Raw genomic sequence first — 27,017 nt, 5'->3', positions numbered from 1 at the left:
TTAGGACAGCCTGGTGAAGTCGAAGGTGATTTGATTTTGGTGTTTTCATTAAGCAATCAAAGGTAGACTGCATTTTAAAGGGGCAGTGTTATAGATGAAGGTAATTTTACTTATATAGCACATTTTCAGCAGCAAGGCAATACAAAGTACTTATGTATTTTATAGCACAGTTGAGTGACTATATTAACTTCAGTTGTTCTATCTATCACATATGACTTAAGAGAAATTTGACTTGGTAATCTAACACCTTGAAATTGAGCCTTTGTCTCTTTAAAAGCATCTACTCTTTCTGAAATTCTGCCCCAGAAAGTCATCGCAACATCACTCCTCTATTAACCTTTTAACAACATTTTTACCAGCGTTTCACTGAGAACTGGCTCTTGTAGTGAGCTCAGCAGATGCACAGTTTGCTAATTGCTTCTGGCTAGTCTGAAGGAACTGAGTGGGGGAGTTATGAGGGAAGGGTGCTGAATGGTTGCCAGGGGAGATTAAATATTTTCTCAAACATGCATGAAAGAATCAAAGTAACACTAAAGGTATGTTTTTGATGAGGAAATAACATTATAATATTAAGTAAAGCTCAATAAGTTGGATTTTACATACTACTGCCCCTTTAGAGTATCAATGTTGACAAAAGAAGAGAAGCTTTGAAAAAGAAAGAGGAATCCTTACTGTACAAAATTGTTTTTCATCTATTTAATAAATGCAAAGAAACATGCTTCTCAGCCAGGCAGAGACAGCCTTCAAATATTTCTCTCTCAGTCTCAGAGCTGACCGACTATCGACAGAATCCACATGAAAATTTCATCACATCTCTCCAGATTTCGTTGCCAGCCCCCGCTTTTGATCTCACGCCGGTGTCTTCGGAATCATCAACACATCTTCAGAAATGCGCTTCGCCACTTTACGGAGTGCATCTGCGAGCGGCACATCTGTTGTGCGCTGCATCTTGCTTTTCATGCCAGCCATTAACCAGATTATCATTTAACAGCCGTGCACACAAACACACTTGATGACAGCCAACAGCCGCCCACATGTTGTCTCTCTTGCTTGCGAGCGAGCGTTATTAAAATAAATTCTCTGGAATTCACAGCTGCACATTCAAATAATATGTCATAAAAATACAAATTGGGTTTATGTAATTTCTCCTTTATTAGATAATTCTCAGGGAAAAGTCACACACTGTTAGGGTTGTCTTCAAACAAACAATCCTTGTTATTTAACAGCCCAGGAAAATGAAAAGTGTCTGCCTGCAGGTGTCTTTTTCATGTTTCTTCCCTTCTTCAACTCTAGGCTTTGTTGACATCTTTGCGCTCATGTATAAAATCTTAATATCTGCCTGGCAGATATTAAGATTATGGTATTCGCCAAAAAAAAATAATACTGCAATTGATATCAGTTTTCACACACTGCACTGATAGGATCAGGTCACTGACCCAGTGGTTCTGTTTTTTCATTTTCAAGCATCGGTGCCTCAAGAAAAAGTGTTTATGCCTGAAGTGTTCTGATATTTGTTCTATCCTGCAGGTATTTTGCTGAGATTTCAACACTTAACCTAACTGTAAACACAAACCACATTAATGGAGTCAGAAATGCAGTTTAAAAAGTCTCCAGTAAGATATCTGAAGAAACAAAGAGCAGCTGTTCTTTTCTATTCACTTTTGATCTGCTTGCCCAATTGCATAAGCGAACCAGTCGATCATGAATACTGGTCAGATAAAAATGTATTTGTTTGTTTTCTAAAACAGATATCTGCAGAAACAATGTTAATTAAATTTAAACATAGTTATGTCTCCCTGCCTTGGATTTTGCGAATGTTGCCTTAAGTAAATGATGATACAGCATCAGCTTCCTAAGCGTCTGATAGGGTGGGATATTACTGCTGTCAGGCCAAAATGTTGCATCTCCACTCTTCAGCATTTTTTTGTGAAAATCAGTTCAGTTGATCTACATCCACATCTTTCTGTCGTTTAATTGGTACACATCTATCATTGTTGCGATACACAATTAATCAATTAATCGCATGATCAGTTAAGATGAGCTTGATAATTTCCACTCTAATGATTAATATATTTTGAGGGCCAATTTTGTTTACAGACACCCAGCCAGGCCTGCACATCCGTTTAAAAGTATCAAAAACAGCATGTGACTTTGAACAAAAAGGGTTGAATTTATATTTAGAAGACAAATGTTTGTTTTTTTTTGTCTTGTTTTGTTTATTTTTATTTTTTAAAGAGAGGAGGGAGAAAGTGTAGGACCTTGATTTTATTTTTTATAAAAATAAAATCAAGTTTAAGCTGATTTTTTTCAACTTGAACTGAACTTGTCTTGTACCATCCTGCCACAACATAGTGTGGAAAATACATATTTTTGTAAAGGTTACATACTGTAGCTTTAATGTTTTGCAAAATATGCATTTTCCTTCATATTAGGACCCATGAAACATGTTTCTTGATATACCCAAACACATGGAAAAATAAGAAATAGTGTGACGAGCAGCTTTATCAAATGACAACACTGGTCATTTCAAGTCGTCTTCTTCTTTTCTTTATGGTCTTTCCTTTGTTTCACCTTCCCTGTTAAATTTGACCTACCTCCATTTTAAGAGCTTTCTATTTCCCTCCTTGCCCTCTCGACCCCCCACACTTACTATTTTTCGTGACCTCTCTGCGCTGAAACATAAATGCACCACCAATGCATCCTTCCGAACCGTTGGGATCTGGGTGGGATTCGCCTCCCCATCAGTTGCCACCGTCTTTACGGATCAGCCAGCCATAAAAAGCTGATGGTGGCGGCGGAGGTGGTCTCCATTTTTTATGAGTTGGTGCAAATCATTTTATTGAGACAAAAGCAGTTATGAGGCAAGCTCTCCTCTCCTCATCACTCAGTCACTCTTTAAACATGCTGGGACCATAGCCGCCTGATGGCCGCTTGTTCTCATTTAGAACACAATTTCTCTGATGGATGATTACAGCCAAATGCTACTATACCGGGAAGGTGGATAAATGTGAATATATTATTCCAATATGAAGAGATAACGCACTTTAAATAGATCCAGGCAGCATCTAAATTGGGTTGTTATTTCCTATGGTTTTACGACAATTTGTATTATTATTCTTAACTTGTGATCCAGATCTGAAAACTAAAGAATTAGTTTTAAACTCCAGATTTGTCTTGTATACAAATGCTGACTGGTTTATAATTGTAACTATTTAAACTCAGATATGATTAAGTGTGACAAATTATAATTTCATGTCCTGTTTTCTTACATTACCTTTAATTTATTTAGTCCATAAAATCACTTATGGAGTCTGTGGTATTACCTGAAGTCGCACATAATCGCGCACTGTGCCAGTAACAGACAGTTGCGTTTGCTTTCATAGGGCCAAGAGGACTCAGCGGTATTTAGGAGATCATTACAGAAATGTGGACAGATGGTGAGAGCCAATACTGAAACAGTCATACACATAAATGCCTCAAGCTCCCCGCTATTCATAACAGATGCTGTGATTTTATGATCATCTTGATGGCAGATTTTCCTACTTGAGAAAACCCATGACAAGCTGTTACTCTGTGTGATTACAAGTCCGTAAATTAACCACTGAGAGGGCCCCCGTGTATCACTGCAGGGAGAACGCAATGTTTATTAAGCCCAAGTCTCTGATTTTTCTGGGGTTTTCTTGTGCCTAAACCCTGTTTATGCAAGAGTGTGGCATGGTGTTTGTCTGTCAGCGCAATCCGTCTCTATGAACACCCACAGCAAATAGTTCTTCATCTGAACAGTTCCTGAAAGCATCTGCAGCTTTAGCCAGAAGCTTCCATTCACTCATCATGGTCATTTTGTATTATGTATTTACAAAATGAACTCTCTGGATATTCTTTATTACACACAAGGTCAAATTAGCATATACAACCTCAAATATATGCTTACATTTCCCTAAATATAGTAGTAAGTAGTGCTGCAGGTTCTTTAACATTATCAGGCCTTATTGTCATTAATACTCTCAAATGTCTGTGGCTTGTAGTTTATCTTGGTCCTCAAAAAAGGTTTTGATTGCCACCACTCATTCGATTGACCAACATGTAGAACAACAGGAATGTCTAAAGAGGTGAGTGAAGTGAAGGGGAACTTTGTAATTATCTTAAAATGACAACTTCTTTTCTTTTCTTTTAGAATACCTTTTGATTGAGAATTATAAGACTGTCAATTGAAACAAATGTAGAGGTTATTCAGCCGTGTCACCCTTTCCCAAGGTCCAAAACTGTCAACCTCAGATTGAAGGTGACCTGTTATGCTTCCTTGATCAGGTTTGGACAGATCTATGGACTATATAAAGCATGCTCATTACATTTTTTGCACAAAATCCTTCTTAGATAATTAGATTTTAGTCTGGTCAGTTCTGCATATGTTAAACTGCTTAAGGGCATCCTGTCACTTTAAATCTAAATAAGCTGCTGCTAGCCAAACCCCCCACCAATATATTTCAGTATTAGGGATTATTCTGATTATTCATATTTATTGTATAAATAGCAATACTGAAATAAATCAAATCTTTCATATGTCATATTATGTCATATGACATAGCAGGGTATAACTAAGCTTTTACAATGGCTTTACCAAAGTACTACGATAGACCTATCAAAAATATCTGAATTATTCTCAAATTCTAGATCTGTCAGGAAAACAGTTTTAATTAAATCTAACTATTCTGCCTAACAAAAATGGTTAGATATTCAATCAGAATTAGCAGACTAACAAATTAGCAGATGACTTCAAAAAGTTTACGGTTGGATTGCTTGGAGTATTTAATCAAATATTAGTGAAATGTATGAATGAATGTGAGCCTCTATGTATAATTCGGAACCTGTACGGTTTGAGAAAATTCACAATTACTTCAAAAGCTCACATTTTTAAAAGTCCTTGAAGTTTTATATCATACAATCACCACCCTGGAAAGAGAACGGATCAAATAAACCATTAAAAAGTCCAAGTTAAATGTGCTATTCATGCCTATTACGACTGACTATATCGAAGTTTGTACCGCGATTTCCTTTCATCTCCATTGCCTTCTTCTGACACCATTTGGATCAGAAACGGTAGCCTTGTATCTGTTGACAACTGCAGGCCTTCCTCTCTCAACACCTCCGGGCCCAACCCTCAGAGTACTGCATGTGTGAAGTGAGTCTAGCTCTAAATGTGCAGAAACATGTGTTCGCCACATTGTTTGTTTGCTGTAGCAGGTTGAACGACCAGTGGGTGGAAGTGGCTGGTGACTCGAGAACGCTCATTAGGAATTTATGAAGCGCTAAAATGTTTGGTCTCCAGGGAGGGGGGATTGGCAGCTGTCGCGCAGCCAAGCAAGTGGGCTGGCGACAGGAGGAGGGATCCCACATTAGCACAGAGTGGAGGCTGTGGTATACGGCAGCGGTGCCTGAAATATTTACAGTAGGTTACTGACACTGGTGGTGTATGTAACAGCTTTACAAGGCTGCTCCTATCACAGAGCACGCAACGTAGAGTCAGCATTTGAATATTAACAGATTTTATGTTGCTTGTAGCTGTTCAGCAGATGGCATCAAAATAATTCACTAACTTCTAGTGTGTTGTAAATCCAATGATCTTCAGCTTTGACTCTAAAATGCAATTATCCAAAATTATAGATTCAATCTTTTCAACCACATTTTATTTTGGTTTTTGACAGATGTTTTGCAGCATTTAGGTACACTGTTGTAAAACGTTTAGTATTACTTGTTTAATGTCCTTTATGAACTACAACTTAAAAGACCTGTTGAGATACAAAATGTTCAAAAACTGGAAGTCTTTAAAACTTCAGTTTGAGTCGGAGCATGTCAACAAAGTTTTGTTCTCAATTAATTAACTGTACTATCCTGTATTACCCTGCATAGTTCATAGTGGTTACGGGCAATGGCTGTTCCAAGATGAATCTTGGTGGGTTGATTTCAGCTCACCATTCCACTTTGAGACCTTTTAGTTTGTTGCAAGGCCTACTAAACACATGTGGTTCACTAAAAAAAGTTGCACTACATGGGAGTAATGCCGCTGCAACCCCACCAGGCCACACTAAAAACAAACAATGGTCACTGTGGATTATATGCTGATTTGTAAACTGTTTACAGAAAAGAAGAAAAGTAGAAGAAAAGAGCTAAGCAAATAAATGGAGGAATTCCTTACCTGCAAATTCATGCATTGTTTTTTGGCGCAGAGATGAAAAACCAGCGACACTCCCTGCTTCTTTCCTCTACAAAAAAAAACAAGTGTCAGTTCTGTTTTTCTTCCTCTGCTCCTGATGGCCCATAGTTTTCTTTATTTACTTTGTGTATATTACTTTTAACCAAGGGTTGTTTGGTCCATGTTGATGTGCATATAAGTGTAGGTGAAGTCAGTGAACGGTACCATCTGAGTCCACTGTGCTTCTATTGAATAGATTTACTTGAGTATGTATTCAAATTAAATGTATCAGATGAATGTGTTGTTTCTGTTGAGTCTGTTAGCATGTCATTACAAAGGTAAAAACTTTTTGATACCTTGATATCTTAATTAATGATCCATGCCTAGTCTGGGGTAAGGATAACCTGGTGAAAACCAGCCCTTACTTGCTTCATAGAGAGTGTCTGAGCTCTCAGCTGTTGAGAAACGATTGCTTCCTAGAGGCATAGATTGTGTTATGGTTTTAAATTTTAACCAATTGCTAACGTTTGCCAGTGATGTAGCAAACGGAATTGCACAGGAAGGGAGCAGAGGAAAAAGGACTAGAAATCCTTGTGAATCCTTGAGACCCTTGTGACCCAATGACAGCAGCATGTTGACTACTTCAGGTGTAGTAGTCAACATGCTAGTAGGAGGCTACAGGTGGAGTTAGCACTAAAAAAACAATAAACTAACTTTTTAGGTTCAAAAACCAAGACTAGTAATCTTGTTCTTCTCCCTTTCTCTCTCTTTGCAGTTTTCTGTGAAGATCTACGTTCCAGCTTATATTTTGTCAATGCATCTGTGCAAGAGGTAGTGTTTGCCAGCACCACAGGGACATCGGTGCCCTGTCCCGCTGCAGGCGTGCCCCCTGTCTCACTGCGCTGGTACCTGGCCACCGGCGAGGAGATCTATGATGTGCCAGGGATCCGCCATGTGCACCCCAATGGCACCCTTCAGATCTTCCACATCCCCCCTTCCAGCTTCAGCAAACTCATCCACGACAACACTTACTATTGCACAGCCGAGAACCCCTCAGGGAGAATCAGGAGCCAAGATGTCCACATCAAGGCTGGTCAGTTTTTTGTTTTCCCTCTCTTCTTTGAATGTCTCTGCCACCGATTAATTTGTTGTAGCCCTGGAAATTAACATTGCACTAAAGAGAGGTTGTTTGTCTGAACTCTGCCTGCGTCGTTTTCCAGCTTAAACACTGCACACCTCTTTGTCCTCTACCTGTAGTCCTACGAGAGCCGTACACTGTCCGGGTGGAGGACCAGAAAGCCATGAGAGGCAATGTGGTGGTCTTCAAGTGCATTATCCCTGCCTCAGTGGAGGCCTACATCACTGTTGTGTCCTGGGAGAAAGACACAATGTCAATCAATGCTGAAAGTAAGGCATTACACCTTTCTTCTCTAACAACCAATGCGACAATGTTTGCTAGACTATGACATGCTCTAATAATGGTATACATGCTGATGGGAATGCTTGGTGAGGTATGTTTTGCTTGGACCAGGCGCAGATCCCTTGGGCGTGCTGATATTGATATTTGGATTTTCTTTTTTTTATATTCTCTTGAAATAACAGTGTTTCCATGAGTGGTGGTGTGTGCCACTGCAGAGAGGGCTGTTTCTCTACATCTGTCTGACCCAATGATGGCAGAGTCCTGCTCGTCGTCCTTTTGCCCAGTCTTCCACGAGAGTGCCGGCTGCCAGCAGTGTCACTTAGTCTCAGTGTATTGACCCATTTCTCTGGCTGATAGGATGCATTGCGGCGCGCCGATCATTCAAATCACTTAAATGGAACGCTCTTCTGCGTGATTGTTTCCCAGCCCTGGGGGTGAAATTCACTTTATGTGGGGCATTTAGCAAACTCAATAGACGAGTGCTAATGTCATTTTGCTTTTGGATGGAGGGCAAGTGCTGGCTAGCCATTGCTTTCCCCTTTTTTTTGTTGACGTTTCACATTTGTCCACTAAGGAAATATTGGCCATGTTGAAATCTATATCAATCTCTAAATTGTACACAAATTGATTTTTGTGCTAGCATGTTCAGCATGTCCCTGAACTGTTTGTTGTCTCGCTGCCAATGGTTTGGTGGTGCAGAGTCTGAGCCTGCCACAACGCTGCCAGCCGCAATTGTACTTCAGTTGCAGAACTTGCAATTTGTGGATATAAACATTTGCTAAGGCTTCAGAAAATTTATGTTTTTCACTGTACTACCCCACGTTTTTACGACCCTTTACTTAGATGCCAGATAAGGTGCCTGAGTAATCGAAGTTGTTTCCAGCTGAATGTAGCACAGGTGGGGTAGAAGTGTTCCCTCTTTACCTTTTTTTGCTGAATACTGCTGATGAGCTGACAGGAAGAAAAATATGGAAGACCAACTGAGATGTTTTAGGAATCTTTCTGGTCAAAATAAAACAGTAATACTTATGTAGAAAAAAAAGATGTTGCAACAGTCACTTTTATTCAGGTAATGTAAGTTTAGAGCTAGCAAATAAAAAGTTGTTGATCGATGGCTCGTGACTGAGGCTTGTTGTACTTCCTGCTTTACCCCCATCACACTTTTGTACATCAGCCTTTCATTCCAATGGTGCTGGAAGAATATAAAACCCTACAAATGCCTATACCTCTCTATCATACACAGGTTGTTTATGAAATTAGTCAGGATCCCTATGATGTTTTGGACAATTCAACCACATGTATCAATAAAATCGTGACCCAAATCTATGAAAACTACACCGAAAGGGACAGTATGCTTTTAAATGCTTGTGTAAAAACTGTTCCAGAGTAAAACTTGTCTAATTGTGAGTAAATCATACCAGCTCATGCCTCATGGAAACTAAAAATGTGAAACTTTTACTGTTTGAGAATTTGAAACATCTTTTCCTCATTATTTTTATAGTGAAAGTTGCAAATTCTAACAAGGTGCTTATCTCGGCCAGTAAAATCATCTTCCCATCTGGTGCCATCAGCCATGTAAATGCTGTCAAAAAAATCATCTAGCCACCAATCCACTTCTCTCCTGCATGCTAAATAATGGATGACAGAAGCCTATGAATCTATGAGCAAGTGGTCTTTATTCACGTCTCAATGCACGCACCCTGCATCGCATCGTCCATTTCCCCCATTCTCTGCTACACAGTTTTTAAGTGCACTGTCTATGTGTGTGTGCGTGTGGGGGGATGTTTGTGTGAGTGACAGCTCCACACAAGACGGCTCAACCCCTCAACCTCAAGACCAACCTAGGGCATTTCACAATTCAATTATTTAAAATCGTATCAACACTTTGACAAAGACAAAAAAGCTTTAAGAAATGAAGCTTTTCTATCTCTAGCATGAATAATTGACCGAGACTCTTCACTTTAGGAGATAGAGCCTGGTGTGCTGCACTGGTTAGACATTCCTACTGTCGGCCTCACTGGACTGGACATTTTCAAGCTGTTGCAGGGCAGACTAACAGAAGACTTATGCAAGGATCCTTTTGTCCGTTTGAAATGATTTTCAATTTATGATGAAAAGTGCTTTAGGTCATAGCATACTGGCAAAGCAACTGGTATTGCTCACTTGTCTTTCCCTTCTTTTTTTTAATACAATGAACCATCAAAATAGTGTCTTTTTGGAAAAGATGAGTTTGATTTATCACAAAGTGAATCACAGGAAAGTTTTACCAGATTAGATCAAGAGAGCAGAGTTGCCTGTTGATTTAAATAAAGGAAAGGTGTTAAGACATTTTGAAGGGATTTTTATTTTTACACTTCACACAGGTAGGAAATTCACACTGAATACCAGAGCTTATTTGCATTTTTATATCTACTCAAGCATAGTGGACTGTCCAAGGACACAAACTCTGATCCATTCAAAACCAACCAAACTGCTCTGGTCCCCTTAGAGAAATATTAAAATATTGTAGAAAATGTTATAAATGTAACTTTATACAGAAATTACATTCTTCTGTTGTTTGTTTATGTTTGTTTATTACCCTCCAGTAAAATCCAGATATATAGAAACCACTGGCAGATTTTGCTTGGAGGAAATCTTGACACATTTCCTCTGATTTAAGTGAATATTTTGGAGTTTCCTAGTCAGATTCCTAATTTGAATCTGATAGAAAATCTGTGGAAGGAGCTAAAGATGAGAGTGATGGCAATGAAGCCTCCAGCCTTAAAATCTCTCAGCTCATCAAAAAGAAAAAACTATACTATACTATACTATACTATACTATACTATACTATATACATAATAAAAAACAATGCTTAGCCTGGTGGGGACACAAATAATGCCTGGTGGCCCGCCAGGCTTATAATACACTGGGGGAAAACCTGAATTTAAATCTAAATCTACCATGTGTATGAATAATTTTGGTCTTTATTGTAGGTTTTACATGTTTTTGTAGGATTAAATCATGCTAGTTACCTACCTATTCAACACCTTTTATTGAGTTTCAATGGCACCGTTCTGATGAAGCTATTCCTGCTATGTGAACGTGGCTTTTTTAAATTAATCTCCTTGTAGAAAATGGCTGGTGCTGGCAGAATGGCAGAAAAGCACAAGAAATTTGTGTGCATATGTAGGTTAGATTGAAAGGGCAGCAAATACTTCATTTTAATCATTTGTCCAATGTATTCCTTATAAGTTAGAGAAAACAAAAAAACCCATCTAAATGCAGATTGTACCTGGTAGAGCAGTGTGCCTTGTCTGCAGGGTTGGCTCTCTGGATGTATTGGGGTGATGTGTGTGGCTGCGGCTGTGCTGCTGAGCAGGGCCATTCCCCCAGGTGCAGCCTTTGCTGCAGTCACTGAGGAGGCCTTGTAGTCATTTGCCCCGGCCTGATGCTGTCTGCTCTGCATTCAGCACCCGTCGGGGCGAGAGGGGGCCAGCCCCCCAGCAGTATACTGCGGACACACACACACACACAAGGGGGCTTTTTTTCATTCAGCACACGACCAAAACACAAAGGCCATTGGCCGTCACACAGATTCTCTTTGCTTTGCTCATCTCTCCCTCCACTTCCTTTGGTTTCATCGTTCGGGTTTGAATTTATTGCTCTGCTTCTCCAGCTCTTTCAAGCCAATATATTATTACATAAACATAGCTCTAGAATCCAATTATATAAAATTGTCAAATAAAATTATGGAGGCTTATTTGATATCTGATAATAAGTGCCACTTTTCTAGCTTGGAGGTAGATTAGCACATCGCTTTACCACTTCCATTCAGCCAAATTGTTTGTTGACGATTAAGATACGGTATGTTTTCTTCGACCCCAGTCCTTCACCAATGCCCCGAAGCTCCAAAGCATCTGGTACTTCTCTCCAGGTGTCCAGGTCTGGGCAGGTTGCCAGTCCTTCTCAGGGCAATATGGAGACGTACTGGAGAAACAAAAATCAGAAGGGCAATGTAGCATAGCCAATTAACCTAACATCCATGCTTTGTGGAATCCAGAGTAGCCAGAGAAAACCCATGCATGCACAAAGAAAACAAGCCAACTCATTGCTGATAGACGCTGTTTAGATAAAACCCAGGACCTTCTTGATGCAAGGCAACAGGGTTAACAATTGTTCCATCGTTTGCCTATAAAGTCCACAGGAATATAGATTCCTGATCGGTTAGTAGCTTGGTGGTCTGAGTCCAATACATATTTTAAGAAAGATTTCACTATTGAAGACTGATGTGGTGACTGGATTGCACACTATTTTCTAAAACATGTAGTTGCACCGTTTTAATGTTTGCATGTGAGATGGAAACTTTTTCTCCATTTGTAAATGAACTACCAGATTTTAAAGGGGCAGTATTGGGCAAAATCAACTTTTTTGAACTTTACATAATCTTATAATGTTATTCCTTCATCAAAAACAAAGCTGGAGTGCTATACTGATTCTCATGCATGTTTGAGAAATCCTGCCGTTTCCCATGGCAACCATTCAGTTGTGCAAAACACCTGGCTGGACTTAGTGTCACCTTCGAGGCGAAGCTCCTCCTCGGAGGTGCAGTTTCCGAGCTTCCGGCTTCCACCTCACAGAGCAGCCTTCCCCTGCAAATCCTCCACTCAGCTCCTTCAGACTAGCCAGCAGCAATTAGCAAGCATCTGGTGGAACTGCGCATCAGCTGAGATCATTACACAAGCTGGTTCTCAGTGCAACGCTGGTAAAAACGTTGTGAATGGGTTAATAGAGGAGTGGTGTTGAGATGACTTCCTGAAGGCGGAGTTTCAGGAGAAAAAGCAGAAATTTCACCCAATTTCAAGGTGTCAAAAGAAATTTCACTTTGTAATTTAAATCATATTTGATATGTACAGTATTTTTATAACGGAAGGTTATATGCCTGGAAAATACATAATACTGCCTCTTTAAGATATTCCTGAAAAAAGATGTTTAGCCATCCTCTATTAACATGTAGAGGAAATTTGCCATTTATTCACTGACAAAATTTAAAGTAGCTTTATCCAAGTGTTTGTGAAATGCTTTGGTCACTAACCAATGTAAATACAGAAAACCCTTATGCCAAAGATGAGCTCTTAGCTGTGCTCAATAGAGCGAGTCTGTTCTTGATTTAACTAGGACACAAGGCAGCATCGCGCGCCGATCTGAGCGTGAACAAAAACAATTATACCACAAACACCAATACTACACCAACCAGCGATTCACACGCTCTTCTTCATGGTTATCACTGTTACAGAGCAGTAAACATATATATAGAAAGTAGGACTGGAGGTAATCCTCAGCCCACAGGTAGTGTGGGATAATGACCGGCTTTTGTTGAGGGAAGCTCTGCAGCTCACTCGCTGTCAGTTTTGCCCTTTTCTTAGAATTCATGTAGGAAGCGTCGCCATTGGCTGAGCGCAATCTTGAGCAGGGGGGCTGGAGAGGGTGTGTAATGGCTTTACTGGTCCCAGTGTGGAAGGATATATATGGAGGGGGAGGAAGAAAGAGAATAACTAAGTCCTTCTTGCTCCCTTTTTCATTCTCTCCTTCCTCTGCCTTCTGCTGTCGACAGGCAGGGTTGGTAATGTGACGTGTGACAGGCTGTATGGCGTTCTTTCTTCAGCGTTCGTCATTCCGGCTGCTGTGACTGACCAGAACGTTGTTATCCACTAGGAAAAAATGGGTCAGGTGGCCTGCGGAGAATGGCGAACATACCTACATGCATCCCACTCAGGGTGGGGCCACGGCGTGCGGCAGAGCGGCTTCTGATGTTGGAAAAATCAAAATAAAGCCGGCTTGCGTTTGGCGAGCATGCGAGTTGCTTCTCTCCTCACACCCATTGGCCGGAGCTTGGCAAGATAAATACAGGGTAGCACTGAAAGAAGAAGGGAGGAAAAAAAAAGCTGGGAAGAAAATCAATACCTGTGTGCATAAATCTGGCTGCAGCTGCCACAAAGGATTATGGGAACATGATGGTTGGATACGGTGGGGCTGGGCAGTGTGCAGGCAGCATGATAAACACAAAATCAGGACCTGAAAACGACAGGGGATTAAAAATAAGACTTGTACAGATTAAGACTGAATCTTATCAGAATTATAGTAACGGTTTGGAAATCCAGGTAGGTACAGTCATTTGAAAAATAAAATTTGTTTCCATGATTGGGTGATAAACTGCTTTACAGTGCAGCTTTAAAAGGCTTCCTCCTGGTGGAATACATGAGTGCATATGTAACAGCCTGCCGACCCTCAGTGAGCTTTCCACATTACTGTTCTCCACGCAGCCTGCTGCTCCAGTCGTAGCCTGAGACTGACAGAGATGTTAATTAAATTGGCTGATTCTCTCTCTCTGTTTATTTTTTTCTATCTCTGCTGCAATGATCACGCTCCCACCTCCGTACTGTGCTGTTTGCTCGCCAATAACCGCAATTTGTTTTTTATTAAACTCTTGGGGCTGCGAACAATTAGGGTGTGAGCTGGAGGTGTGTGTTGGTGTGTGTGTGCATGCATATATTGAAGCACATGCAGGGCTGCAGGAGGAGGAGAAGGAGGGGAAGAAGCTAAACACTGTTTAATCTTTGATAAATAGTGAGGTCTCCTTTGTGCTGCTGCAGTTTGGCATGTCTTCTTCTCCATGCTGCTCAGCGCAGCGTTCGACCGGCTCATGGGTGCTGCCTCCGCGGCTCCTCAGCCTGGACGTGAGCCAGGTCATGTGTGGCTCCACGCCAGAGCACAGATTAGCTATAAGTGCAACATGAGCTAAGAGTGGAAGGAGCCCCCGATTAATTGACACTTAGACTTTCTGCGGATGGTATGGACTCAGGACTGCCTACTATCGCCTGGGTCATAGATGTCCTTAGGTTTCTACACATGTTCTCACAATGTGAGGGTTGAATGTATGTCAAAGAAATATTGCTGCTAAAATTAGTTTGAGTTGAGGGTTAAAGTTGCAGTGACTTTTCGTAAAAATTATATGTTTATTTACATGTCTGTTAAAATTGTCACTTTGTCGAGACAGAATAATATGAGATGGATAATCTGTGAAAAAAAATAGATTTTCTCTAACTTCTCCTAGTGCCATCTGCAGAAATACACCTCTCTGTCAGAAACAACCAATCAGAGCCAAGAGGTGGGTCTTACCGGTGTCAATCACTCACTCGCCCTTCGCTACAGCCAGTTCCACACAACGGAGCTTACCACGCAGGCTCAGGCTAGTTAGCATGGCTGGACAACCAGGAGAAATTATTTTTCTGTAACAGTAAGTTGTTTTTCCGCCATTAGCACATTGAGCAGGGCGTTCATGATCATGACTGACGGCGCTAAGACCCTCCTCCTGGCTCTGATTGGTTGTTTCTGACCAAGAGGTGTACTTCTGCAGATGGCAGTAGAACCACTGGGAGGAAGTGATTTTACACAGATTATCTGTCTCTTACCATACCAAGGCGAAATAGTGACATTTTTAACAAATTTGTAGAGGAAACATCACTTTTTGACTAAAAGCTACACGCTGAAGCTTTAAAGGAATAACAGATTTGTCAAGTGAGCTGATGTGAAGTTAAACAAAAATTACTTACATTCAGTTAACAATAATGATAAATTAAAGAAAGTGGGGGGAATCTTTAGATTTAGCACCTGATTTTGTTGATTTTAATTATTTAAAGAAAAACACGCTGGACACGTTGCTGGTCCATCACAGGGACTGGACAGTTGTGAAACAAATGACATATATGCATGTGAACATGCAATATACAACCTTTACAGCGTAAAATTACTGATATTTTGATGGTTCTGTAGTTCTCAATAGATAATACAGACAGGTTAAGATGTTGGGTTTTTTTTACATCAAGCCAAGAGTTTTTATTCATTTTTTAAAGCAAAACTACAACAGCAGAACTTGAAGAATTAAGGTTTTTTTAAGGCTTGACTCCTGAATATGGCAGGAATTTAAAGAGCTTTTTTTTTAATTACCTTTTTTGGAGGACTAATCATAAACAAAGTCAAGGAAATTTCCGTAGGCTTGGTAAATATTAAGTTTTTTTTTACAGATCATACAAATATCCTCATTTCCATGGCATATGCACAATATCTCAAGACACAGTAAATCTCCGCAAGATGCACAAAAAGGTATTTTGGGCATTTTTGGATTATGGGCATTTACCCATAATCCAACAGAAAGTCGGCCATTTCGGACCGTTTATTAGCTTTGTTTTTGTTTGTTGTTTTAATTGCAAACATTGTGGTGAGCGTAGGACACCGTCCTATAAAAAAAATATATAGTTGGCAAACATATGCAGTAGGTGCATAATTGTGATTGAATCTTTACCAGCAAACTGCCACATACCAGACTTTTTAAGACAGTTCAAACCAACAGAAGAAATTTAGTAATGCCATTACTAACAACAAGGTGTTTTGTATTTGTACATAAATGTATTTTATTTAAAATTACATAAGATTCTATGTTGCTACTGTATTTGACTTTAATTCATTTAATTTAGTTCGGTTTTATTTCAGACTTTTGGCTTGAGCCATTCCAGCAGTTGGAATATGACAGAAGCTGCAGCTGAAGGGAATCTGAAGCCTGTGCAGCTGCTGACTACATGCTGGTGATTACTCAGACACCAGACTTTTTCATTTTTCTTTTTTTTTTAACCAAACAAAACAAAATAATTTTCTGTGACTCCATCGATTTATCACAAAGGCAGCTTGGAGTAGCCAGTACCGTGGAGGAACCTGCTGAGAGAGTGATGTGCGTCTCAGTCTGCATTGGATGTGTGTGTGTAGGTGCGTGGGGGTGTGTGTTTGTGTGTAGGAGAAGGGGAGGGGGGGGCAGACTTGGCTGTGAATGACTGCTCTTATCGCACACATGCAGCTGCTGCAGTGTCTTTGAGAGACAGAGGGGCTGTCCATGCATGCCACTCACTCTGCCTATTCACAGCCGTCCTCCCTTCCCCGTGTCCCTCAGCCTCTCTCCCTCTCTGTCCCCGTCAGCGCTGCATTTTATGGCAGGGAGGTAAACAAAAGAAAGACAAAGAGCAAGAAGAAGAAGAAAAAAGAAAAACAGAGAAGAAGCAAGTGAGGCTTTAATGCAGACTCATATGGAGCAAACCCGGCGATGATTCTCAGGATAAGGGACAGGCAAGAAATTAAATGTCACCGGACATCAACGCATCACCTCCTCTGATGTGTGACTGTTTGCACACCAGCATACCTCCCCTCCACCCGCCCACCCGCCGGCCGCCCCTCCCTTCTCTGTTTGACACGGACATTTTAGTGGTTTCTGGTCATGGAAATCCTTGGTCAGCGTTGCATGCAGCACATAACGTCTGATGATTGTATTTATAGATTTCCTTCAAAGGAGCAAATGTTCAGATGATGCTGCAGAGTGAGGGGAACGCATCGCAGGAGTCTGCAGAGCAGAGCCTGGAGAGAGGGATGGAATATTTAAAAATAAGACGAGTTAAAGATGCTGGTAGGAAGGTGAAATAATTCAGAATTAGAAGAAGTGATAGACAGTGTTCTGTGGCAGCAGCAGAGGAAGTGATGTCTCCATCCAGCGTTTGGTGCATGCGGTGTGCGTTCTGGTTTCTGTGAACCTCCCCCGCCGTCTCCCCCACTTTTCACCGTTCTGTGCCCACGTTCCCTGTCATGTACGGCTGCACTCCTGCGGCACTTTTTTTTTTCTCCCTCTCTCTCTCTCTTTTTTTTTCGAGCTGTCATATGTAACCTTGACTCCGGTGGAGCAGATGGTGAGAAAGGAAGATTATGAACATGTGTGGCTGAGAGGCCTGCAGAAAGAGACTTGGTATTTTTATCTAAGGAGGGTCGCTGCATCCTTTGGTTGTGAGGCGTTTTTCTTTTCTGCAAAACTGACAAAACAAAAAATAAAAACAGAAAAAAGGCTTTTAGAAAGTATTCAAATGCTTAAGGAGTATTTATTTATTATTTCCCTCACAATTTTGATTAAATCTTTGATAATTAGCCACTCAATCATTGTGTTGCTACTGACGTTTTGCCATCCACTAATAACAAAAATATCAAATAAATGAATTTTGAAATAAACACTAGATTTGGAGTTAGATGTTTACATTACAAGTAACGTAATTTGTTTGTTTCCAGAAGCTGGTAGTGGCGCATAAATTATGTTTTGCATCATGAAAAATTAAATTACATTTTTGGGACTTGGTATGAATAAAACACTCACAGGTAAATTTAAAGAAAGTCATTCATTTCTATGCAAAGTCTTTCTGGAAAACCTTGGTTTCATTGACACATCCTCATATCTTTATGTGACAGTAACTTGATGCATACCACCAATCTAAGAGTGGGCAGTAAGCAGACGCCTCATGGCAACATGCATAATAATAAACAAGTAAGAAAAATAAACTGGTAGGTTTGATGTCTGAATGGGAATACATCAATGTTTGGTTTCTGCTTGGCAGTGCTAGTACGTATTTATTTTTTTCCAAATTAACAAAACATAAATTTCTTTAAAATAAATCAAAGCAATTATAAATGTTAACATTTTTTGATTACCAAAACTGTGCATTTTTGAGTTAACACATCTGTATTTATTTCAAAATAGTACCCAAATAATCTGTTTTTTTCCTCGTTTGATTTTTTTTTATATTGTTCTCGTTTGATACAAACCATTTAAACAAACAGAAGTCTTTTAATTCTTATTATTTCTAAGAAGAATTAGAAATATTTATGTTTCATTTATTGTTAGCTGATTTTATGGTTCTCTTTACCTTAGACTAATATTACAAATGGAGCCACATTTATTCGTTATTATTTTTATTACATTTGTTTAATTGTCAAATGGATTACAATTTTATGCAGTTTAGCCATGAATAGACACAATTCTCCTTGATTTTATTTTATTTTTAAATTGAGGTTTCTTATTTATTGATATTTAAATGACAGAAACAAGAAGCGTTTTGTGGGAAACTTAGATCAAGCGAGAAAAGAAAATTAAGCATTAATTTATGTGCAAGCAAAAATAAATAAATGTGTAAAATTTTTACTTATTAAATAAATAGATGCAAATAATTTATCAGAGTGACTTTAAGGCGACTCTTTGAACTGGGACTGTTTTTTTTTTTTTCTCGGCCTTGCCAACAAATGACATTACTTTGTTTAAGTTGAGGAAACCTAATTTTTGTAGAAGTGCTTGAATAATCCTTTGGTTCCGCTAACACAACACTGAAGAGAGTGTGTGTAGAGGGGGGAAAAAACGACTCAGAGGACAAAGAAATAAAACTGATAAGCGAGCGCATGAAAGGTTGTTTGCATAATCCGAGTTAATCCACAATGCAGAAAAACGTGTTTGTCAAAAAAAAAAAAAAAGAGCATCTTCCTCTGCCTACAAAAAATGAAGGAGACATGTTTAATTAGCATGTCAGGAGCTGCTGCTTCTTCTGCAGCCGGTAATAATAGTTATTATTATTATTATGTGAGGTTTCTCAGGTCTGTCTTGACTTCCATTGTTCCTCAGTCAGTGGGAAGAGGAATGCAGAAATCTTAAACTGCGGTAAAATTAATTTATTTTCTCTCTGTATCTTTATTTCTTTATTTATTTTACTAATTTCTCCTCATTTTGTCTGGGATTTGCTGGATGAGCAGCGATGGCGCCCAAATAGATTTTCCTCTTGAATACAGTAAATAGTCATATTGTTGCTGAGGGCCTGAGTTGACGCTGACAGCTGTACCTGATTGGCTGGAGCGCAGTATGACTCGTCATGCGCTTGGCCAATGCGGTTTGCTCTCACCCCCCACTGCCACCATTCCTTACACACACACACACACACACACACATACACTCACGCATGCACACTAAATAAATTGCCTGGAGAAATTAAAAAAAAAAAAAATTAGAGAAAGGGAGAGAGGCTTTCATCTAATTGAGAAGCTCATTTTAGCTGTGCTGGGAAGATAAGCTGCTCTCTCTCAGCAGCTATTAAGCTTACTGTTGGTTTGCCAGTTTCTTCCTTCTTTCATGTGAGTTTTTTTTTTTTTTTTGAGCTGTCAGCTCTCTGCTATCTGTGTCAGGCTTGAAGTTGCATGTGTAGGTCACTGATGGGCATCTTTGGGTGTCCCAGGTGGGTCTGGCGGGCCACCGTACCTGCAGACTGGTGCAACGCTCCAAAATGAAAACCAGGTCAGGTGGCCAGTGCAGCAGCCATTTAGTCATAGAAAGTAAAAAAAAAGGATGAAGAGTGCTGAAATATTCTTCTCTTATCCTTCTTTTAATTATTATTTTTTGAGCAAAAATCACAAATTTTCTGTTCCAGTTAAGCCTCTGCTGGGATTCACCCTGTGGTCTCATTCTAAGGGTGCGGACCCTCCTTCTCCTCTTCCGTTGTGCCTTGATCCCCTTCTTTCTCCTCCACCTCAACCCCCATTTGAGGATTACATCTCCACAATCTAATCCTGGTTTGTTGGCCTGAGGGGGGGTCACACTTTAATGCCTGAAATGTTCTGGTGTGGAGGCGAGATTGTGGAAATTGTTGAAAGATGGGATCAAAAAAAAAAACAATCAAGACTGCTTGATTTAACAAATTAAGTTGTTGATATTCTTTTGTTTAAAATAAATGCATTTCAGTGTCAAGGTCTTTAGAACAACTTAAAAAAATATTTGAATTTGACAGCTGTTCTTTTTTTATGTGTTTATTGTTTAAAGAACATAAATATATATTGTTGTCCCTCAGTGGGGAGATTCAGCTGTAACAGCAGCAAAGTGACAGGCAAAATGGAGGCATGTAGAGTCACACAAATGTAAAAAATAGGATAAAATTACATAAAATCATAAGACCTAACAGAAAACAAATTTACAGCGGCATACTTGGGTTCAAAGAGGAGTTCTCCTGAGTAGCATGATGTAAAAAAATGTGCAAGCTGGGCCACTGTCTGAAATTTAAAGGTGTATCAGCTTTCCGCTGATGGATTTACTTTGAAAATTTACAAGATTTACTGTAGTGGACGTCTTTTGCTGTTTAGTCATTAAGTTCATTAAAACTGCTGATCGATTTGTTTAATTTTAACATTAACTTTTGATGATGCTGTTTGGACTCAACAGGGACAGCTGTAAGATGTCAAACACAAATAGAAAACAACTGGTTGTGTTATTTGTGACACTTTTTACTCATAAGTTGGAGTTTTTCGGAAAGTTGGAAAGTCAACAGGAAGGCTCCTCCACTCCTGGACATTGGAATCTGACTTGGAAAGGTTTAGATTGTGCAGTTTATTTTTACTTCTGACTGTTTCTGTCTCCTTTAATTGGTCACACGTTTGGCGCCGTTCAAACTCTGTCAGTGAATATAGCTGAGTTTCCGCTAGAAATGTGCGCAAAACTTTGCTTATATTCTGCAAATGTAAATAAAAAACCTAAAATTTTTCAATTGCGGTGTGTCCATCTAATAAGAAACACAATAAAAATCACACATAAATAAGTGTGTTCATGTGATAAACTGTTAAAAAAAAACATGTCGCACTGTCATCTTCCTGTTTCTGTCAGTAGTAACATCCGGTTGTTGCTCACATGACTCATGTGATGCAAAAAAATTATTTGCATTGCAATTTTGCAAGAATAATTATGAGTCAGCCGAAAAACCACCTGATCCGAGGGCAAAAGCTTTTTATCAAAAAATTTGTTTTTTTTTATATTGGCATGTTTCCATTAAGATAATTTATTTTTGAAATTCCAATTTTCACAATTATACAGTCAATGGAAATGCAGCTTATGTCTCTGTAGCGTTTGTCAGCATTAAATCCCGGGGATTGTTACTGACTTGTTTTGTTACCCTGATCACTGAGCACAGGAGTGAGTGGATCTTATAAATTTTAATTTAATTTTAAGTTCGGTAAATGGAATATTTTGAGCAATCAGAGAATCAGACATTGCTGAATCTCTGGTTGCTATGGTTATTCCTACCATTAATGGAGCTTGGGGGTCGTTGGTCCATAGCAAACTGCATTCACAGGGCTAAAAATCTAGTAAGTGTCATCAAAACACTGAGATGAGCATTTCGTGATGAAATCACAAAATAAAAACCCAACGTCACCACAGGCTCTTTTCTCTTTATGATCAGCCTTTGTTTTTGAAAATAAACTCACCCGTCAGCCTCTGCTGCTGCTCCAAAGCAGCCATTTTATGTCAGTCAGGCATTGTTGCTGTAGTTCAGAGCTCATAATAACAAACAAAAGAGAAAAAAAACATTGAAAACACACTGAGGAATGTATTAATCTGTTCCTGACACAGACATGAGCTCTAACCCTTAAATAAATTTGTGAAATGTCAAAGGTAGAGGCCTCTATTCTGAGCTGAAACTGAGAGGTTGTGTTACCACTACCTCTCATAAACACGCCCACACACACGCACACACACACCCATATATGCTCTCCAGCAGCAGGTGCACTGCTCATCACTGCAAGTCACCTTCCTGCAGTTCAAATAGAGTATTTATCTGGCTGATAACAGCGGTGCTCTCACAGCAGAATCGTGTGTCTGTCTGAGGCCTGAGCAAACACACCATCGATGGAAGTGTCCGTTGGCTCATTCATTGAGGCCTCTTGATGGCCACCATCATCCAGTCTTGTTTGCACTTCGTTTTTGTGGCCTTGTCGTCTAGCAGATGCTCCACCAGGGATTAGACCCGCCAATGTAGAGATGTGGAGGGGAGAGGGCGGACTTAAGGCTTACACAAAGTTACAACCATCATAAGAACAGAGCTACAGGTCCTCCTGTGGAACTGATTGATGTTTAAGTAGTGGATAAAATGGCCAAAGTGTTTATTGATAGCTGGTTTGTGCTCAAATTTCACAACTTCAGAGGGGCAGTATTATGTAAAATCTGATGTTTTTTAGCTTTATGTCATGTTATAATGTTATCCCCTCATCAAAAACATACTTAGAGTGTTGCTTTGATGCATATTTGAGAAATCTTTTAATCTCCCATGGCAACCATTCAGCTGTCCAAAACGCCTGGGTGGACCTAGTGCCGCCCAGTGCTGCTGTTTCCAAGCTACCGAGCTCCCGCCTCCCAGAACACCCCTCCCCCACATCTCCCACACTGTGCTCCTTCAGACTAGTCATCAATACCTGGTGGAACTGCGCACGTGTTGAGCTCATTAAGTGAGCTACTTCTCAGTGAAACGCTGGTATAAACATTCATAAAGGGTTATTAGCAGAGCGATGTTGTGATGACTTCCTGAAGGCGGAGTTTCAAAAGGGGAGGCGTTTTTAAAGTGTCAGAGGCCCAAAGTGTTAAATTACAAAGTAAAATATATTTTAAGTATATTCTCATATTTTAGCATTTTTTTAACAACTGAAGTTAATATAGTTACTTGATTGTACTGTAAAATGCACTACCTGCCTAGAACACACATAATGGCGCCCCTTAAATTTATATAGTTGAACGTTATATCAGTACCTTAAGGGAAGCTTTTTTGTTTGTGTTTGACTAGAGAGCGACGACATGTGGCCCTTCAGTCTAGCTGTAATCACACTGGAAAGGCATATGTCCTGGATGGCCTAATCCCTAAACCCTGCACCCAGTTCGCCCCCCAACGCCTCACACTCACTCACTCCCCCTCCCCATCCCTTAACATATGGAGACGGGTGGAATTAGTGCAGCAGAAGAAAATAAATTAGTTAAAGAGGCCAGCAGCTTAGATCCCTCAGTATTCATTCCTGGATGACCCGTCTGTGATTTCTTAGATAATGCAGTCAATGAATGCGACAGTATGCTGCACACTCCCTCTGGAAACGTTACACTCTGAAGTGTTTTCAGAATCGGTTAACACACAATATATCCATAATTGAACAATTCACAAACAATTCTCTGTTGTCAGTGGCATAGCCCAGACAAAAGGTTCATTGTTTTTGAAAAACACAATGCTTTTGGTGGTGATACCCACAAACTAACAGCTTGAGCCCAACGGGCTCCTCATGTGACCCTGTGACTCGGCCCAGCCCAGTTTCAGACCAGATCTTGTTAAATAGGATTAGGCTGGCTACCTGCCACTGAGTGACTTGGACTGGACCTCTTATCTCCTGTCTTCAGATGGCTGCCAAGGACAACGTATTGGACAACGACCTACATTGAACAATACCTCATGCAGCTTTTGTAAAAGGCTTATATCTCACTGCCAGTGTCAGTATTGTCTTCCTGCTTCTAATTTTCCATGAGTAAGGGTAGGTTACTAGGCCACTTACATGCCTAATTGGGACCTAATGGCTGGGCTCTTGCTAAAAGGCACAGAGACTCAAGCCTATTAAATGTTTTGATGCTCGCCTTGACCACTCATGTGTAAATTTGGATGTCTGGTCATCGATCTTGCCTTGGTTCGTTTCAAAGCTACCATTAACTGTATGTCCTTTAGAGCATGTACCCTGCACTCTATGTACTGTACTTTGATACTAGAGGTTTAGTCTGTGTGTTTAGTAGGACAGGACCCCGAGGGAGACTCTTAACAGCAGGGGAGCCTGTGTCCTCCAACGCACATGTGACAAGTTTCGAGCAGCCGCCCTACTCTCCCTCGAAGCAGAGACACCAATTCAGTGGCGTAAGAGGCTTTGTGGCCAAATCCCCTGTTGATCTTCATAAAGTTTGTGTCTTACAATTAAGTGCAGATGGTTTGCAGCTGGTTGTAAGGCTAGTAAATAACTTGGGTCGCTGTTTTCGCCAAGGATTTTGTGGTGTAATCCCTCTCCCTGACAGTTTACCAGATTTAAATCAGTTCAGGCTTTGCTTTCCTTGCTCCATTTCTTCAATCATTTTTCTCTCTTCCCACCCCTCCCTCATTCTATCTAAAGCTCCTTATCTTCATTTGAATATGCTATCTTTTAGCACACACACCATTCGTTTGCACCTGACAAGGGCAAAGCGAGATTCTCTCCCAAGCTGAACGCCTTGTGTTCTAACAAGGCCAGGGTATAGTATGAAATCCTTAACTTAAATACTACAGTTAAGATAAAAATGTATTTAACAACACTAAAACTAGAGATGATCAACATAGTTTGGACTAGTCTAATAAGGTGGCGCTAGATGGGACATTTAGGAAAATGTCCCTAAAGTAAAGACGGCCTAGCTTTAGGAATCTTGATGATTCCACTTTCTATATTGGATAAAAAGATAAAAACATTATTCTTTGTAGCAATGTCACTTCATGAGTGTGAGAGGGGCCATTTAACAGTTTGGTTACTAGTTTTTCCACTAAAACAAAGTAATGACACAATAGACATTTTAAGCTGTCTTTAACTGCCTAATATTAGAAATGATCCTAGTGACCATGAAAAGCTCAGTCCCAAAGTTTTTGAGAATGCTAATCTTTATTTAATAGATTTCCTAAAGGTTGCCCACATCTCCAGTATGTTCCATAACAGAGATTCAGAGCAAAGGTCAAATCAAAGCAACTTTGATGCTCACAGCTCAGTCCTTCCTGTTGTCTGCAGGACATCTGGCTCTCACTCATATCACTGAGCTGCAGAATTAGCTCACTACATCTTAGTGCTGACTTAATTTTGAGCACATTACCGAAACAAAAAATAGCTACCTTTGAAACATCGTAGTTACAATGTTACTGTGACAAAGTCGGTCCCAAGTTGGTCCACATAGTTTTCTTCTCTTTTCTCTTTCTTGTCATTTATCTCTCTTTTCTTCTACCATAGAATTTACACTCAAAGTTACAGATTCTTGTCTTCGTCTTCAAATGTTGTGGACACAATTGCTTCTGTTATGTTGTGATCCAGCTCTTCCTTCCTCTGGAGGAAGTTCAAAGCAAGGACTTCCTCCGCAAGTCCAAAGCATTCTTCATCTTTGGCTAACGTAAACTAGAAACTGTGAATGTTTTCCAGATTAATGTGGTCACTGCCGTCAAATTCTTCCACTTCTTCCTGTTCTGTTTCGGAATCTTAAGTGAGATTGGCATCTGCCTTAGAGAAGAAGTATTGCTAACAGCCATGGTTCAATTCTTGAGCAAAGTGTTCAGCTTGGTATTTGTTCAATAACAGAGACCCAACTTTAAATAGCATGAAGTACCTGCTTAAGTAGCCATGCTTCCCTTTCAAACGTCCTGCTTATTGGCCAAACCAACAGCATCAGAAGAGTGAAACAAAGACGGTATGTTAATCACCTTAAACGCCTACTGGCTGCCATTGACTCTTTAAACAAGCAATTCAAACACAAACTTTAGCATTTTAACACTTTTGAAACTGTTACTTAAAGCATGTGGTGGTTTCTTCATAACTTCAGTGAGTATTTTTTATTTATAAAAAAAAAAAAAAAGGAAAATCACAATTTACCAACGATAACTTCTATTCCACATTCAGCCTGTAGCTCAATGCAATCTCTATCAACACTACCAGAAGCATGACTTTGAGTCATGGATATAATTTTTTTTTCTTGTCATTTATCTCTCACAGTTGTCTGTCAACTGGAAAATCGGGGTTTCAATCCATGACTGAACAAGTCAACATTACAAAGAGCCCTTGGGCAAGAAAATGAATTCATCTTTTAATCTGGTGCATTCATTTGTTTTTCTTTGACAGAGAAATACAGTGTATTGGTATAGTTCATGTAAGGCAATTCAGCGTGCATACAGGACCGCCGTTAGGCAGATCTCTCTCCTGGGACTTTGCTGCTGCCAAAAGGCAGCCATATTCTAATGAGCACATAGTTAGGGCACTCGCATATCTTGGCGGAGCTGTGATCATCAGCTGGGGTAAAGTAAACTCTCCCTAGAAAACAGCTTGACCTCAATGCTCCTTGTTTCTCCTTGACATCGCTATTATTCAGACATATTTATAAATTTATATTATTCTTCATCTGCTGCAAGTTGAAGGAGCTGGAACAGCAACACCTCATCTGCATAAGATAATAGGTAAGTGATCTAAAAGTGCCTGGGGACACGAACAGATGGGAGTGTTTAGCAACCTTACCCACCAACCAAAACAAACACACACTTTTGCCAGAACCCACACAACCCTCATTTCCCCCACCAGCTCCGGATATCCCTATCCAAATGTTCACTTAACCTGTCAGCTCGCTTCGCCTGAAATCCAAGATGCCATATGCCTCGCTTTTGACTTCCAATCTTCAACTCCCCCTTTTCTTTTTCTTCCTCTCTCTCTTTCTCCTTTATGGTGACATGAAAGCTCCCCTTGAAATATGAGAATGTGTCTCCTCTGTCGTTTGATTCTTAACGCAGGACTGAGATCACAGTAGATGCAGGCGTAGCTTGTCTTGTAGAATAAAAGAGGTCGCTCAGAGCTGCACCGCAGCACTGTGGCAGCAGACATCCGCGAGACCTTTGATAATTTATCTCACGGAATACAGGGGAACAAATAGCGTGTTGCGAAAGTTATGTTGCAATACGCCGAGTTGTAAAAACGAA

General features: G+C 40.0%; 1 protein-coding gene across 4 annotated transcripts in view; it reads left to right on the top strand.

The window, feature by feature from the left end:
- The window catches only part of dscama (Down syndrome cell adhesion molecule a), a 102,029-nt gene that overhangs the window by 23,710 nt on the left and 51,302 nt on the right, over positions 1 to 27,017 (top strand). For all 4 annotated transcript variants that reach the window (XR_003597346.1, XM_028032129.1, XM_028032128.1 and 1 more), the window contains exons 2-3: positions 6,966 to 7,283; positions 7,448 to 7,597. Coding sequence is in view for 3 of the 4 variants with exons in the window: in XM_028032129.1 (XP_027887930.1) it covers positions 6,966 to 7,283; positions 7,448 to 7,597 (468 nt within the window). In the remaining variant the exon portion in view is untranslated. The remainder of the gene's footprint in view (positions 1 to 6,965; positions 7,284 to 7,447; positions 7,598 to 27,017) is intronic.

The sequence above is a fragment of the Xiphophorus couchianus genome, chromosome 11 (genome assembly GCF_001444195.1).
Source record: "Xiphophorus couchianus chromosome 11, X_couchianus-1.0, whole genome shotgun sequence".
Lineage (NCBI taxonomy): Eukaryota > Metazoa > Chordata > Actinopteri > Cyprinodontiformes > Poeciliidae > Xiphophorus > Xiphophorus couchianus.
This window is presented reverse-complemented; position numbering and strand designations above follow the sequence as displayed.